Raw genomic sequence first — 14,584 nt, 5'->3', positions numbered from 1 at the left:
CCAGTGACAATTTCTTTAGCCATAAAATAGAGTACACTAAGTAGAAGGATTAAATAAATCAATACACATGTAAATTATTAGAACTTAATGTATCATTCTAGAAAAATGTGTGCATATAAAATATCTTATTCTGATAACTAGAATATTTACTGTTTTTAAGCAATGTAGATTAGAGAAGAATCAAATACGTCAGGATCCTCTCTTAAACTCCCAGGAGATTTTCTGTTCACTGAAAATAATCACTTCAAATGCAAAAATTCAATCTATTGTTTTTGCTTTGGGTAGATTACAGAGATAATATCCCACTCCTTTAATTTTGAATGCATATTCTAAGGATTAGTTCAGTTGGAGCTGCCTGAGGGAGCTCATTATGGCTATGATTTATGAATTATTCTTTACTCACAGAATTTTTGCAGGCAGAAAACTTTATCATCCTCAGTGTTTCTTTATGAAAAGCATTTTCTTAGCAAGGTTATTAAGATGTTTGCAACTTAAAAGAAATACTCACTCAAACAAAGTTACACTGAAATCGAGCCAGTTCCATGGATCACCAAAGAAATAAAAAGATCCTGCCCAGATGCCTCTTGCAATGAGTTTTACAAGTATTTCAAATGTATAAATTCCAAGCAAAGTATTCCTGCAGAAAAGTTTTCATATAATAACTTCATATTAAAAGTGAGACTAATACATCGTCAACTCTGAAGAACTATGTCGAGGATAATTATCTGGCAACCAAGCAACCAACCAACCAATCAACCAGACGACCATAGGACAGGGCTTTAGTTAGGGCTTCTAGAGTGGGCTATGTCTTACAGCATTAACCATGAAATTTGACTATCAATTAATTGTGGAATGTGTATAAATATTATATTACGTACAATGTAAATTATATATTAAAAATATTAATTTGCTATATTATGTAATATATAATGTACTGTAACACAATGTATTAAATATAAAATATAATCATATATGCAATTATACATAATAAAATTATATAACTTACTGTAATGCTGGCCCCCATTTTGGCAAATCAGTCATGGACATAAATATGCAGTCAATCAGGATGCTAATTAAAATTAACAGTCGGAAAAAGGTAAGTTATTGTCAAGGAATAATGTTAATAAAAATAATATTGGAAATACATGTTTCTATAATCTGTTTATATGTATTTACACATATGAGATCACATAGTTTCTCAAATGTCAAAAAAATATACTCCTCATATTGAAAACAATGAGGATTACTAAGATTTGTTAACATTTACTACTGTTGTGTGTACTAGAAAAGAAAAAAAAAAAATATATATATATATATATATTTTTGGCCATGAGGCATGTGGGATCTTAGTTCCCTGACCAGGGATCGAACCCGAGCCCCCTGCAGTGGAAGTGCGGAGTCTTAACTGCTGGACCACCAGGAAAGTCCCTAGAAAATATATTTTAAATGTACTTTCAAATATGGAACACAGTGCAGTTATAATCAAGATTTCAGTATGACCTAAAATGAAAATTAAAAAGAGAAAAAGACTGCAGCAATATCTGAATAGAATAGTTGCATTTGATATTAGTACAGTTTAAAACCAACAGAAAAGGATATGGATGTACCAAAATCTTAATGGCTGTTCTTCTAACTGAATTGAAAGGAGACAATGTACACCAGGTGGCACTGAATCTGAATACTGTTCTCTTTTTATTTAATACTATGAAAGTCTGTAAGAGGAAAAGAAGAACATCAAGTGAAATGAAAATAAAGAACATCAACTGAAATTAGAACTGAGAAATTATGATCTCATCAATTATGAAGCATATTGCCAATGATCATTTGTCATGAAGTCTAACAGTTATACTTCTTACATTTTGATATCCTTTTACAGACTAAATCAAATGGAAAGTTTTCTTTAAACTATTTTTACTTATATTTAGCCTTATCTATCACTTTTTTTTAAACAGTGTTCTACCTAAGAAAACTGTTTGCCACACACCAATCCTCAAGTCTTCCTGCAAAACTAATGTAATAGAAAGAAATCTATATCCAGATGGCTCATGGGTATGCATTTAAGCATACTAAAATTCAATGAATGTAAAATAAGTTAATTTTATTTTGAAGCAAATAAGGTATGGGATTATAGTAGTAAAAGTGACCGAATGCACTCAAACATTACATTAATCATTAGTAATTACCTACGGTATAAACCCCCACTTGTAAATTATCAATGACATAAACATATATATATATATATATATATTTTTTTTTTTTTTTTTTTTTTTTTGCGGTACACGGGCCTCTCACTGTTGTGGCCTCTCCCGTTGCAGAGCACAGGCTCTGGACGCTCAGGCTCAGCGGCCATGGCTCACGGGCCCAGCCGCTCCGCGACATGTGGGATCATCCCGAACCGGGGCAAGAACCCGTGTCCCCCGCATCGGCAGGCGAACTCTCAACCACTGCGCCACCAGGGAAGCCCCGACATAAACATATTTAAAACAAGTTTATATCATGTAAAACTAATATGTTGGCATATAGAAATATTAAACCAAAAAAGGGAAAAATCAGAAACATTTTAAAAAGGACTTATGTATATGTGTGTATATGTATATGTGTGTAAAATATGGATACACAGTAAAAATGTATATGTATGTGTGTATGTCTGTATATATATATACACACGCACATAAGTATATACACACATACATATGTGCACTTTTACTATATATACATGCCCATTTGGAAAATTCATTTGTTGTGGTGTGTGCATAACTATATTACACATAGTAAACATTATATAGAGTATAATGTAACAGTTATGTAACAGTAATGTATAGTGTATAATGCAATGTGATAAAATATATTATAATATACTAAAATATATATTATATTTAATATATAATTATACAGAAGTGTATATGTGACTATACATTGGTATTTATATTTGTCTATATATACAAATATATATTCATTGATATTTTATGGATACCTATTCTAAATGGAAAACAAACCATGCTCTGATTCTCCTCAATGGAACACTTCTCCAACATACAATTTGTGTGTATTTTGGCCTGATTGTAGTTATTGTCCCTCTTTCCATTTTAAAAGCAAAAAGAAAGTAAAAAGGGCCAAATAAAATAAATCTGATTGTTTAAAATGTGCTTTCCATGTATTTTCCAAAACAATTTCAAACTTCACACAGGATGTAGCCAACCAACTTATGTCTTTGCGAAGGAATGAGTAGATCCAGATAGAATAATTTTCTAGTTAATGTTTAAGTGCTGAAATTGTTCATTTCATTTTAGAATTATTTATTTGTATGCCATCTTTAACAGAGTAAACTAAATATAATTAAAATTTTTAGTATCTTTGTGTTATCACTAATAACAATACTTTTTATACTAAGGTATCCTTACCGCTTTTGGTTTTTTTCAAAATCTTTGATTTTGTCTTCACTAACACACCTAGATTTGTCTGTCACGTCTGTAAACACTACAAAGAACTCAGAACTCTGCTATAATAGAGTTACCTTTAAGGTTACTGTTATATCAACTGTTAATGACTTAAGCATAGCAAAAGTGAAAGTGGAGATAATTGAGATGAGGACTTACATTTTCACTAAAATGTTCTTAAGGTTTTATAGGTGTTTTATAGCGAATGATGCATAATGCCCATGGAGTCTACCAGAGATACTGGAGTCTTTTGTTAATATATACATTTATACTGTAAATTGTCAATATGCTTCCACCATGCAAAGTATTCAAGAGAGTTGTGATTATACAAAATTCTCACTTTGCCTTCTGTCCAGAAAGTGATTCATTTCCATTTCACCCATTTGGTAAAATCACTGAACACTCTACAAGAATATCAAATTACATTTGTCTACAATGGGACTAATCCTCATCTCTCCCAAATTTGATCTTTCTTTATAGTTACTTCATTTTTGTCAGAAGCACTTCTATTCTTTCAAGCTGGAAACCTTGGCATTATTAATCAGTCTTCAAATCCTGCTATTTCATCTCGGATGTGTTACCTCTCTCTCCAAGACACTCCTATAATCCAGACCTCTTGACTTCAGGCCTCAATTGTTTTCTCTCTAATTTCATCTTTCTGACCCTATCTCTTCCATGCAATAGTAATTTAGGAATCTCTAGATTAATCTTACTTAAACACTGCATTCATTACACCAGTATTTTGGCCACCACATTAAAGCCATGTTGCCATCTCTGTTATCTCACCTTATTTCCCACAATCTGCAACACAGCTACAGGGTTCTAGTTCTATCATCAGCCTGTCTCTTCCCTATTCCAGAATTAATATCTGCTATTGACTGACTGTTCATTGAAGAGCTTCCCTTTGCCTTGTAAAAATGTGAAGTGTTCTCCAAGCTATAACTCAAATTCTATTTTCTTATTAGAGACTCTTCCAGCTTTGTCAGTCTACACAGATCTGTCTTTTCTAAGCATAATTATTTTTATTTCTATCATTTTGTGCTTCTTTTTGGATTGTTCAAAATATTTAGTAAGTTCCTCAAATCATTCTCTGGATAGAGAGGCTGTGACTGTATGAATGAATAAAATTTATGAATGAAATATACATTGGCTTTATTTTCCTAACTACCGAGTAAGCTCATCAAGTTGAACAGTTGAAATTGCTGTACATAGTATGGAAATTTTACATGATAGTTATTTTAAAATCAGTAATCTTAAGTAGCCAATCATTATGCTCACATAAAAGAAATCATTTACATCAAGGCATAACAGTATAGCCTGTTACATACAAAGTAAAGTAACCCTAAACAAACTAACCTACCAGGCAAATATTCGGTTTTGATAAAAATCTCAAATATGTGTGAAATTTCTTATCCAGTTTTCTGTAACTTAAAATTACCTCTTCACTTATTCTTCCATCTTCTTTCATCCTATCTCAATTACATTTTTCACATGTCTGGAAAATGAATAAAAATATAGTCATAATAAGTTTAATTAATCCTTACCATTTTATTCTTGTAGTATGGGTCCACATCTTCCAATGGCTCTGACACCATTGCTCTAGGAAGATTTCCATAAACAAATGGCAGCTCTTTTCCAGCTTCCAAGTCAGTGTTTGGCTTTAAATCTTCTTTGTGTTCCTCACTGTGTTTTTTAGCACTATGCTGTTCCATAACTTCAAGAGACTCTCTGGTGAAGGGGACAAGGCCCTTACGTTCTGGGGAAGCCATTTCCAATTTTGCACCTGAAAAGTATTTTCTTCAGTTCTAGATAAGATTTGTGTATATAAAGAAAAATTTAAAATTTTAAAAGTCTAGGATAGGAATAAAAGAGAAGAGCAAACTGAATAAAAGCATTCAAAGAAAATTCCTGAGCTTTAGAGAAATCTGAGTCATTAAACTTGGTTTTGTTTCACTTAATATTAGACTTAATTTGTAATTTCACAAATAACTCATTCTATTTCATTTATTCATCCATTGAATCTTCTTTCTTTTACTGAAATCTGCCTTTCAGTTTCTCCCTTGTAATGAAAGAGTTCTAAAGTGGCTAGAGATTGTTGGAAGGCCAAATCCAATTATTTCACTCTCAGCTGTATTTAACTACTGACTAGACTTTCCTTCTCTAAACTCAGTTTTCATTGGCTCTGGGGGCCCCCTCTTCTTTATCTCTTCCTATAGCTCTGATTAATTCCTTTGACTTAGTTTTTCCTCTGAAATTTTAACTTTGATATCCTTTAAAGTTCTGCTTTTCCCCTAGTTATATCCATCTTTTTGGTAAATACATAGGCAAACACAGAATTTTAACTACCGTACATGGGTATTTACCAAGTACATTTCCCCAAACACTCCCTTCCCTCAGTCATCTATGTGGCAATCCACCAATAACAGCAATTTAACAAGTAAAAACAAAGTTTGTTGTTTTTCCCCAAGACTAGAATCACTCTTTTACCTTCTAGCCATTGTAAAAAAAAAACACACACATATAAACTTATTGCCTTGAAAGTTACTCATGAAATGTTTTTCTTTGTCATTAATTCCTCTGAAAAAAGTAATTTTCTTACAATTATTTTCCATTAGGTATTTAAATATTATCCACTGTTCATATACCTACATCAAGATAGTCATCTTTGTAATTCTATCTCTGGATTGCTCTAGTAGTCTTTACAGGTCTCTCTCAATTCTAGTCTTTATCTACTTCAAGCCGTCCTATGGGTCACTCAATTAGTCTTCATTAAATACAATTTCATGCATCAATTCTCCATTTATGAACCTGATTCTTTCCTCTCATAAAATTATGTTCTTTTGCTGATTTTTCCCAGTCCAATTTCTGTCAAAACCTACACTTCAAATGATCCTGCTCAGTGACAACTGACTGATTATTCTTTATACATTCTTCTTAACCCCCTTGGTAATTTTATTATTGCAATTAAGGATAAGAAATTTTGTACTTGATACTGTAGCATTTTCTATATGTATATTTTGTCTGTAATAGTGTTGGCCTTAGCTGAATTTCTTCTATAATATTTTCCTAAGACAGAAATCACACACATATGTATATACACATATATGCTAATCCAGAATTTTCCACTACTGGGTAAAATTGAGTTGTTTAATAGTTGAATCCATTACTTGCTATTAATGGAAAGTAAGAAAAAATATGTTCATTAATCATAATGGAGTACCAATCATTGTGAGAATCAGACTCCTAATAGGTTAAATAAGAGGTGTGTGAGAGATATTTAAAATATACAAATGGCAGTCTTGTAGACATCCAAGGAGAGGACACATAGTCCATTTCTGTACCCTGAAAAATAAAAATGGAAAATAATTACTAGGGTAACTCCTTACGCCGTTCATGGCATCACAGTTTTCTCGGCTTTTCTTTTAATTTCTACTGCATTCTATCTAAAGAATGGCTTCCTATGCTTACTTCTAAGAATGCACATAGAACAAAATGCCATCGCCTGCCTCAACTTTGATATTTCAGTTTAAGTTCCCACCATATGCCTATAACCTCTACCTCCAAAAATGTAAATTAAAAGATACTCTAATTGACTAGCCCAGCCTATGGATTTATTTCCTCTTGGTTCAGTTATTTGTGACCAGAGAGAGGGACATTTTCACAATAGCAATGGCAGCTTATGCCCAAGACCCTCAAGAGATGCTGCAAGGATGCGTGTGAAGCAGTTTTAAAGAGAGAAATATGGAATAGGAATGTCAGCATATATCTACTTGGAACTCTCTTTCCAGACTAATAAAAACTAACAATTGCTCATCATAAAATTTACTTATTTTTCAAATATCTTGCTTCAATATCATGCACAAAACTAACACTTATTAAAAGATTATTAAGAATTATTTATATACACCATACACACATACAAATGCATGTATAGGAATACCTCACATATCAAATTTTATTGAGGGGAGTCAAAATGCTTTGAATAAGTACAATTTACGGAGACAAGCTACAGACAACTGAAGTTTGCTCTTACTTACATATATAATCTTCTTCCCTTAAAATATTTAATGAGCTTTCAAAATTGTACTCCTTACATGGAGTTCCTTGAATAGATTCTTAACAATTCATGGTTATAGACTAGTATAAATGAAATCACAAACTTTGGAATTAGACTTACAATCAAATCCTAAATTCTGTTATTAATATTCTTAGAGGTCTCAGTTAAATTACTTATGTTCTTGAACCTGTCAATCATAAAATTGGGGTTCTTACTCGGGTTAAATAAGGATAAAATAAAATAATGTGAATGAAAATGCCTAGTGTGGTGATTGGCACATAATAGGTTCAAACTACACATAAATTTTAAAAAATTAATTAATTTATTTTAATTTTTTGGCTGTGTTGCGTCTTTGTTGCTGCGCGCGGGCTTTTCTCTAGTAGCGGAGAGCGGGGGCTACTCTTCGTTGCGGTGCGTGGGCTTCTCATTGGGTGGCTTCTCATTGCAGAGCACGGGCTCTAGGCGTGCAGGCTTCAGTAGTTGTGGCACTCGGGCTCAGTAGTTGTGGCTCGTGGGCTCTAGAGCACAGGCTCAGTAATTGTGGCGCACAGGCTTAGTTGCTCTGCGGCATGTGGGATCTTCCTGGACCAGGGCTCCAACCCATGTCCCCTGCATTGGCAGGCAGATTCTTAACCACTGCGCCACCAGGGAAGCCCTAAACATAAAATTTTAACTGTGATATGATTTTATATCTTAGAATGATTGGTCGAATCTAACAGAATAATAGTATAGTAGGAATACATGTAAGGTTTTGAAATTTGGACCAAAACAACCCATCTGCACAAGTGCAGTCAGTACGTTTTTACAGCAGAGAAAACTGCCAAGGGGGTTTACTTAATAGTAAGTGCAATATAAATCAATACTGACTTGTGTCTGCCAAGAAAGCTAATATAAACTTTATTGGTATTGAAGGAAGATGAAGGAGGCAATTTCTCTCTCTTCTGCTGTATTCCATGACCACTCTTAAAAGGCATGCATGTAACTGGAGGGTCTTCAAATGGGATCAGCATATGATAAAACTCAAATCATGCCATCTACAGACCAGTTAAAATAATAGAGGATATATTAGTTGAAGCAGAAGAGACTGAAGTAGAACATTATTGTGTCCAAGTATCTGAATGATTTTATGTAGAAGAGAAATTAGATTTAAGTACTACTTTAAAAAAATAAGATGAACTAGGAGCAATGAGCTGAAGCCAGAATAGATTTGGCTCAAGATAATAAAGCACTTTCTAAATAGCCATTGAAAAATGGAATAAGTTGACTTGGACATTAATCCTTCCCTCTGACTAGCAATGTGGAAGCATGGACTTATTAACAGTTAGAATAATTTAAATGGATCCAAATATGATTGATGGCGACCTTGTACTTTTAGAACTTTGCAATCCTAAAATCTTTGAATATTCACAGAGTATCACATGACCTAAAAGTTTAGGCTAAATATTAGCTAAACTAAACCTATATGCAGCACTGAATTAACAATAATTGAGTTAACAAAATCAAAAGCATTTTTAACATATATCTCTTCATATTACAGCAAAAGTGCTTTTTTTATATTTTTAGTGATCCATTCTAACTGCTAAAAATCATTATTAAGTTTATGTGTGTAAAAAATAGTGTCCTTAAAAGTAGATACAAAGGGAGGTTGCAACCTTATTGCAAAGATGCCACCATTAATGAAAATATTTTTGAACACCATCCATTGAAACGTCAAAATTTAATTTGCCAGCCAGTCTTCTTACTGTATAGTCCAAATATAATCTTCTTTTCCTTTCTGTTATCACTTCACAGCACAACAGTCTTTGATTACTCAGTCTGCCACCTACTAGCTATGAGATCTTAATAACATAGCCTGGGTAAATTTTGGAACCCCTCATATATCACACTGGGTCACAAACATTAAACCAGACCATATACAGAAAGCCTGCTACACAGTACTGACTTTATCAGTGCTAATTCTCTCTCCCAATCCAGTCAGTTCTCCCCAAAGACTTCTTTAGTCATGATTTTGATGTTGAATGAAACTACTCCAGTTGTTGACTAGGTGAATAAATGGATAGTGGGCCTTGTCTTCTGTGGTATGACAAAGAAATGCAAGCACTTAATCAGATAAAACTGGCTTGCATCTGACTTTTAGATGGCTGAGTGCAGATTGTAAATTATTAATCATTAAATCATAATTCAGTAAAAGCATTTCTGTGGGGAATTTATGAAATATGGTGCAGGCCCTACGTTTTCTGGTGAATGATCTTAATATAGCACTAATGCCTGAAAAATATAGAAAGATTAATAGTTAATCTAGCCATTAGACCACCTTTCTAAAAAACTGAATAGCTGAAGTAAGATTTTGGCAAAAATTGTATCAAAGTCAACTCAGGTTTGGACTCTAACAAGTGCCAAGTGTAATAATATTTTATATTGTTGATTAAAGTGCAAGCCATTTCTCTTGGTCATTAGATGAAAGGAGCAGTACCAGCATCAGTATGGAGAAAAGATCTTTTTTTTTTAACAGCTTTATTGGAGTATAATTGCTTTACATTGTTGTGTTAGTTTCTGCTGTATAACAAAGTGAATCAGCTATACATATATCCCCATATCCCCTTCCTCTTGCATCTCCCTCCACCCTCCCTAACCCACCCCTCTAGGTGGTCACAAAGCACCGAGCTGATCTCCCTGTGCTATGCGGCTGCTTCCCACTAGCTATCTATTTTATGGTTGGTAGTGTACATATGTCAGTGCCACACTCTCACATCTTCCCAGCTTATCCGTCCCTCTCGCTGTGTCCTCAACTCCATTCTCTACATATGTGTCTTTATTCCTGTCCTGCCCCTATGTTCTTCAGAAACACTTTTATTTTGATTCCATATATATGTTAGCATATGGTATTTGCTTTTCTCTTTCTGACTTACTTCACTCTGTATGACAGATTCTAGGTCCATCCACCTAATGACAAATAACTCAATTTCATTTCTTTTTATGGCTGAGTAATATTCCATTGTATATATGTGCCACATCTTCTTTATCCATTCATCTGTCGATGGACACTTAGGTTGTTTCCATGTCCTGGTTATTGTAAATAATGCTGCAGTGAACATTGTGGTACATGACTCTTTTTGAATTATGCTTTTCTCAGGGTATATGCCCAGTAGTGGGATTACTGGGTCCTATGGTAGTCCAATTTTCAGTTTCTTAAGGAACCACCATACTATTCTCCATAGTGGCTGTATCAATTTACATGCCCACCAACAGTGCACGAGAGTTCCCTTTTCTCCACACCCTCTCCAGCATTTATTGTTTCTAGATTTTTTGATGATGGCCATTCTGATCGGTGTGAGGTGATACTTCACTGTTTTGATTTGCATTTCTCTCATGATTAGTGAGGTTGAGCACCCTTTCATGTGTTTGTTGGCAATCTGTATATCTTCTTTGGAGAAATGTCTATTTAGATCTTCTGTCCTTTTTTGGATTGCGTTGTTTGCTTTTTCATATTGAGCTGCATGAGCTGCTTGTATATTTTGGAGATTAATCCTTTGTCAGTTGCTTCATTTGCAAATATTTTCTCCCATTCTGAGGGTTGTTTTTTCATCTTGTTTATGGTTTCCTTTGCTGTGCAAAAGCTTTTAAGTTTCATTAGGTCCCATTTGTTTATTTTTATTTCCATTTCCCTAGGAGGTGGATCAAAAAGGATCTTGCTGTGATTTATGTCATAGAGTGCTCTGCCTAAGTTTTCCTCTAAGAGTTTAATAGTGTCTGGTCTTACATTTAGGTTTTTAATTCATTTGCAGTTTATTTCTGTATATGGTGTTAGGGAGTGTTCTAATTTCATTTTTTTACAGGTAGATGTCCACTTTTCCTAGCACCACTTATTGAAGCGGCTGTCTTTTCTCCATTGTATAGTCTTGCCTCCTTTATCAAAGGTAAGGTGACCCTATGTGCATGGGTTTATCTCTGTGCTTTCTATCCTGTTCCATTGATCTATATTTCTGTTTTTGTGCCAGTACCATACTGTCTTGATTACTGTAGCTTTGTAGTATACTCTGAAGTCTGGGAGCCTGATTCCTGCAGCTCCTTTTTTTTTCTCAAGATTGCTTTGGCTATTCAGGGTATTTTGTATTTCCATACAAATTGTGAATTTTTTTATTCTAGTTCTGTGAAAAATGCCATTGGTAGTTTGATAGGGATTGCATTGAATCTGTTGATTGCTTGGGGTAGTACAGTCCTTTTCACAATGTTGATTCTTCCAATCCAAGAACATGGTATATCTCTCCATCTGTTTGTATCATGTTTAGTTTATTTCATCAGTGTCTTATAGTTTTCTGCATACAGGTTTTTAGTTTCCTTAAGTAGGTTTATACCTAGGTATTTTATTCTTTTTGTTGCAATGGTAAATAGGAGTGTTTCCTTAATTTCACTTTCAGATTTTTCACCATTAGTGTATAGGAATGAAAGAGATTTCTATGCATTAATTTGGTATCCTGCTACTTTACCAGATTCATTGATTAGCTCTCATAGTTTTCTGGTAGCATCTTTAGGATTCTCTGTGTATAGCATCATGTCATCTGCAAACAGTGACAGTATTACTTCTTCTTTTCCGATTTGGATTCCTTTAATTTATTTTTCTTCTCTGAATGCTGTGGCTAAAACTTCCAAGATTATGTTGAATAATAGTTGTGAGAGTGGGCAACCTTGTCTTGTTCCTGATCTTAATGGAAATTGTTTCAGTTTTTAACCATTGAGAACGATGTTAGCTGTGGGTTTGTCATATATGGCCTTTATTCTTTTGAGGTAAGTTCCCTCTATGCCTATTTTCTGGAAAGGTTTTATCATAAATGGGTGTTGAATTTTGTGAAAAGCTTTTTCTGCATCTATTGAGATGTTCATATGGTTTTTATCCTTCAATTTTTTATTATGGTGTATCACAATGATTGATTTGCCTATATTGAAGAATCCTTGCATTCCTGGGATAAAAGGAATACACTTGATCATGGTGTATGATCCTTTTAATGTGCTACTGGATTCTGTTTGCTAGTATTTTATTGAGGATTTTCACATCTATGTTCATCAGTGGTATTGGCCTGTAGTATTCTTTTTCTGTGACATCTTTGTCTGGTTTTGGTATCAGGGTGATGGTGGCCTCATAGAATGAGTTTGGGAGTGCTCCTCCCTCTGCTATATTTTGGAAGTGTTTGAGAAGGATAGGTGTGAGCTCTTCTCTAAATGTTTGATAGAATTCGCCTGTGAAGCCATCTGGTCCTGGGCTTTTGTTTGTTGGAAGATTTTTAATCACAGTCTCAATTTCAGTGCTTGTGATTTGTCTGTTTATATTTTCTATTTCTTCCTGGTTCAGTCTCAGAAGGTTGTGCTTTTCTCAGTATTTGTCCATTTCTTCCAGGTTGTCCATTTTATTAGCATAGAGTTGTTTGTAGTAATCTCTCATGATCCTTTGTATTTCTGCAGTGTCAGTTGTTACTTCTCCTTTTTCATTTCTAATTCTGTTTATTTGAGAGTTTTCACTTTTTTTCTTAGAGTCTGGCTAATGGCTTATCAATTTTGTTTATCTTCTCAAAGAACCAGCTTTAAGTTGTATTGATATTTGTTATTGTTTTCTTCATTTCTTTTTCATTTATTTCTGCTCTAACTTTATGTTTTCTTTCCTTCTGCTAACTTTGGGGTATTTTTTGGTCTTCTTTCTTCAATTGCTTTAGGTGTATGGTTAGGTTGTTTATTTGAGATTTTTCTTGTTTTTAGAGGTAGGATTGTATTGCTATAAACTTCCCTCTTAGAGCTGTTTTGCTGCATCCCATAGGTTTTGCGCTGTCATGTTTTCATTGTAATTTTTTCTAGGTATTTTTTGATTTCCTCTTTGATGTCTTCAGTGATCTCTTGGTTATTTAGTAGCGTATTGTTTGGCCTTCATGTGTTTGTATTTTTTACAGTTTTTTTCCTATAATTGATATCTAGTCTCATAGCACTGTGGTTGGAAAAGATGCTTGATACGATTTCAATTTTCTTAAATTTACCAAGGCTTGATTTGTGACCCAAGATATGATCTATCCTGGAGAATGTTCCATGAGCACTTGAGAAGAAAGTGTATTCTGTTGTTTTTGGATGGAATGTCCTATAAATATCAATTAAGTCCATGTTGTTTAACCTGTCATTTAAAGTTTGTGTTTCCTTATTTACTTTCATTTTGGTTGATCTGTCCATTGATGAAAGTGGGGTATTAAAGTCCCCTACTATGTTTGTGTAACTGTCAATTTCCCCTTTTATGGCTGTTAGCATTTGCCTTGCGTATTGAGGTGCTCCTATGTTGGATGCATAAATATTTACAATTGTTATATCTTCTTCTTGGAATGATCCCTTGATCATTATGTAGTGTCCTTCTTTGTCTCTTCTAATAGTCTTTACTTTAAATCTATTTTGTCTGATATAAGAATTGCTACTCCAGCTTCCTTTTGATTTCTATTTGCATGGAATATTTTTTTCCATCCCTTCACTTTCAGTCTGTATGTGTCCCTAGGTCTGCAGTGGGTCTCTTGTAGACAGTATATATACAGGTCTTGTTTCTGTAACCATTCAGCTAGTCTATGTCTTTTGGTTGGAGCATTTAATCCATTTACATTTAAGGTAGTTATTGATATGTGTGTTCCTATTACCATTTTCTTAATTTTGAGGGGTTTGTTATTGTAGGTCTTTTCCTTCTCTTGTGTTTCCTGCCTAGAGAAGTTCCTTTAGCATTTGTTGTAAAACTGGTTTCATGGTGCTGAATCCCTTTAGCTTTTGCTTCTCTGTAAAGGCTTCAATTTCTCCATCAAATCTGAATGAGATCCTTTCTGGTAGAGTAATCTTGGTTGTAGGTTTTTCCTTTTAATCATGTCCTTTTAATCACTTTAAACATGTCCTGCCACTCCCTTCTGGCTTGCAGAGTTTCTGCTGAAAGATCTGCTGTTAACCTTATGGGGATTCCCTTGTATGTTATTTGCTTTTAATATTTTTTTCTTTGTATTTAATTTTTGATAGTTTGATTAATATGTGTCTTGGCATGTTTCTCCTTGGATTTATCCTCTATGGGACTCTCTGCACTCCTGGA

The 14,584-nt window shown here is 34.0% G+C and overlaps 1 protein-coding gene across 3 annotated transcripts in view; it reads right to left on the bottom strand.

The window, feature by feature from the left end:
• SCN7A (sodium voltage-gated channel alpha subunit 7) overlaps window positions 1-14,584 on the bottom strand; it is an 88,052-nt gene that overhangs the window by 57,664 nt on the left and 15,804 nt on the right. For 2 of the 3 annotated variants that reach the window (XM_073807615.1, XM_073807617.1), the window contains exons 2-5: window positions 4,982-5,220; window positions 1,601-1,712; window positions 1,007-1,097; window positions 509-637 (exon numbers count right to left, since the gene is read on the bottom strand). In XM_073807615.1, coding sequence (XP_073663716.1) covers window positions 509-637; window positions 1,007-1,097; window positions 1,601-1,712; window positions 4,982-5,220 — 571 coding nt within the window. Of the gene's footprint in view, window positions 1-508; window positions 638-1,006; window positions 1,098-1,600; window positions 1,713-4,981; window positions 5,243-14,584 lie in introns of all 3 variants that reach the window. The other variant, XM_073807616.1, reaches the window with a different exon arrangement.

Source organism: Tursiops truncatus, chromosome 7 (assembly GCF_011762595.2).
Source record: "Tursiops truncatus isolate mTurTru1 chromosome 7, mTurTru1.mat.Y, whole genome shotgun sequence".
Lineage (NCBI taxonomy): Eukaryota > Metazoa > Chordata > Mammalia > Artiodactyla > Delphinidae > Tursiops > Tursiops truncatus.
This window is presented reverse-complemented; position numbering and strand designations above follow the sequence as displayed.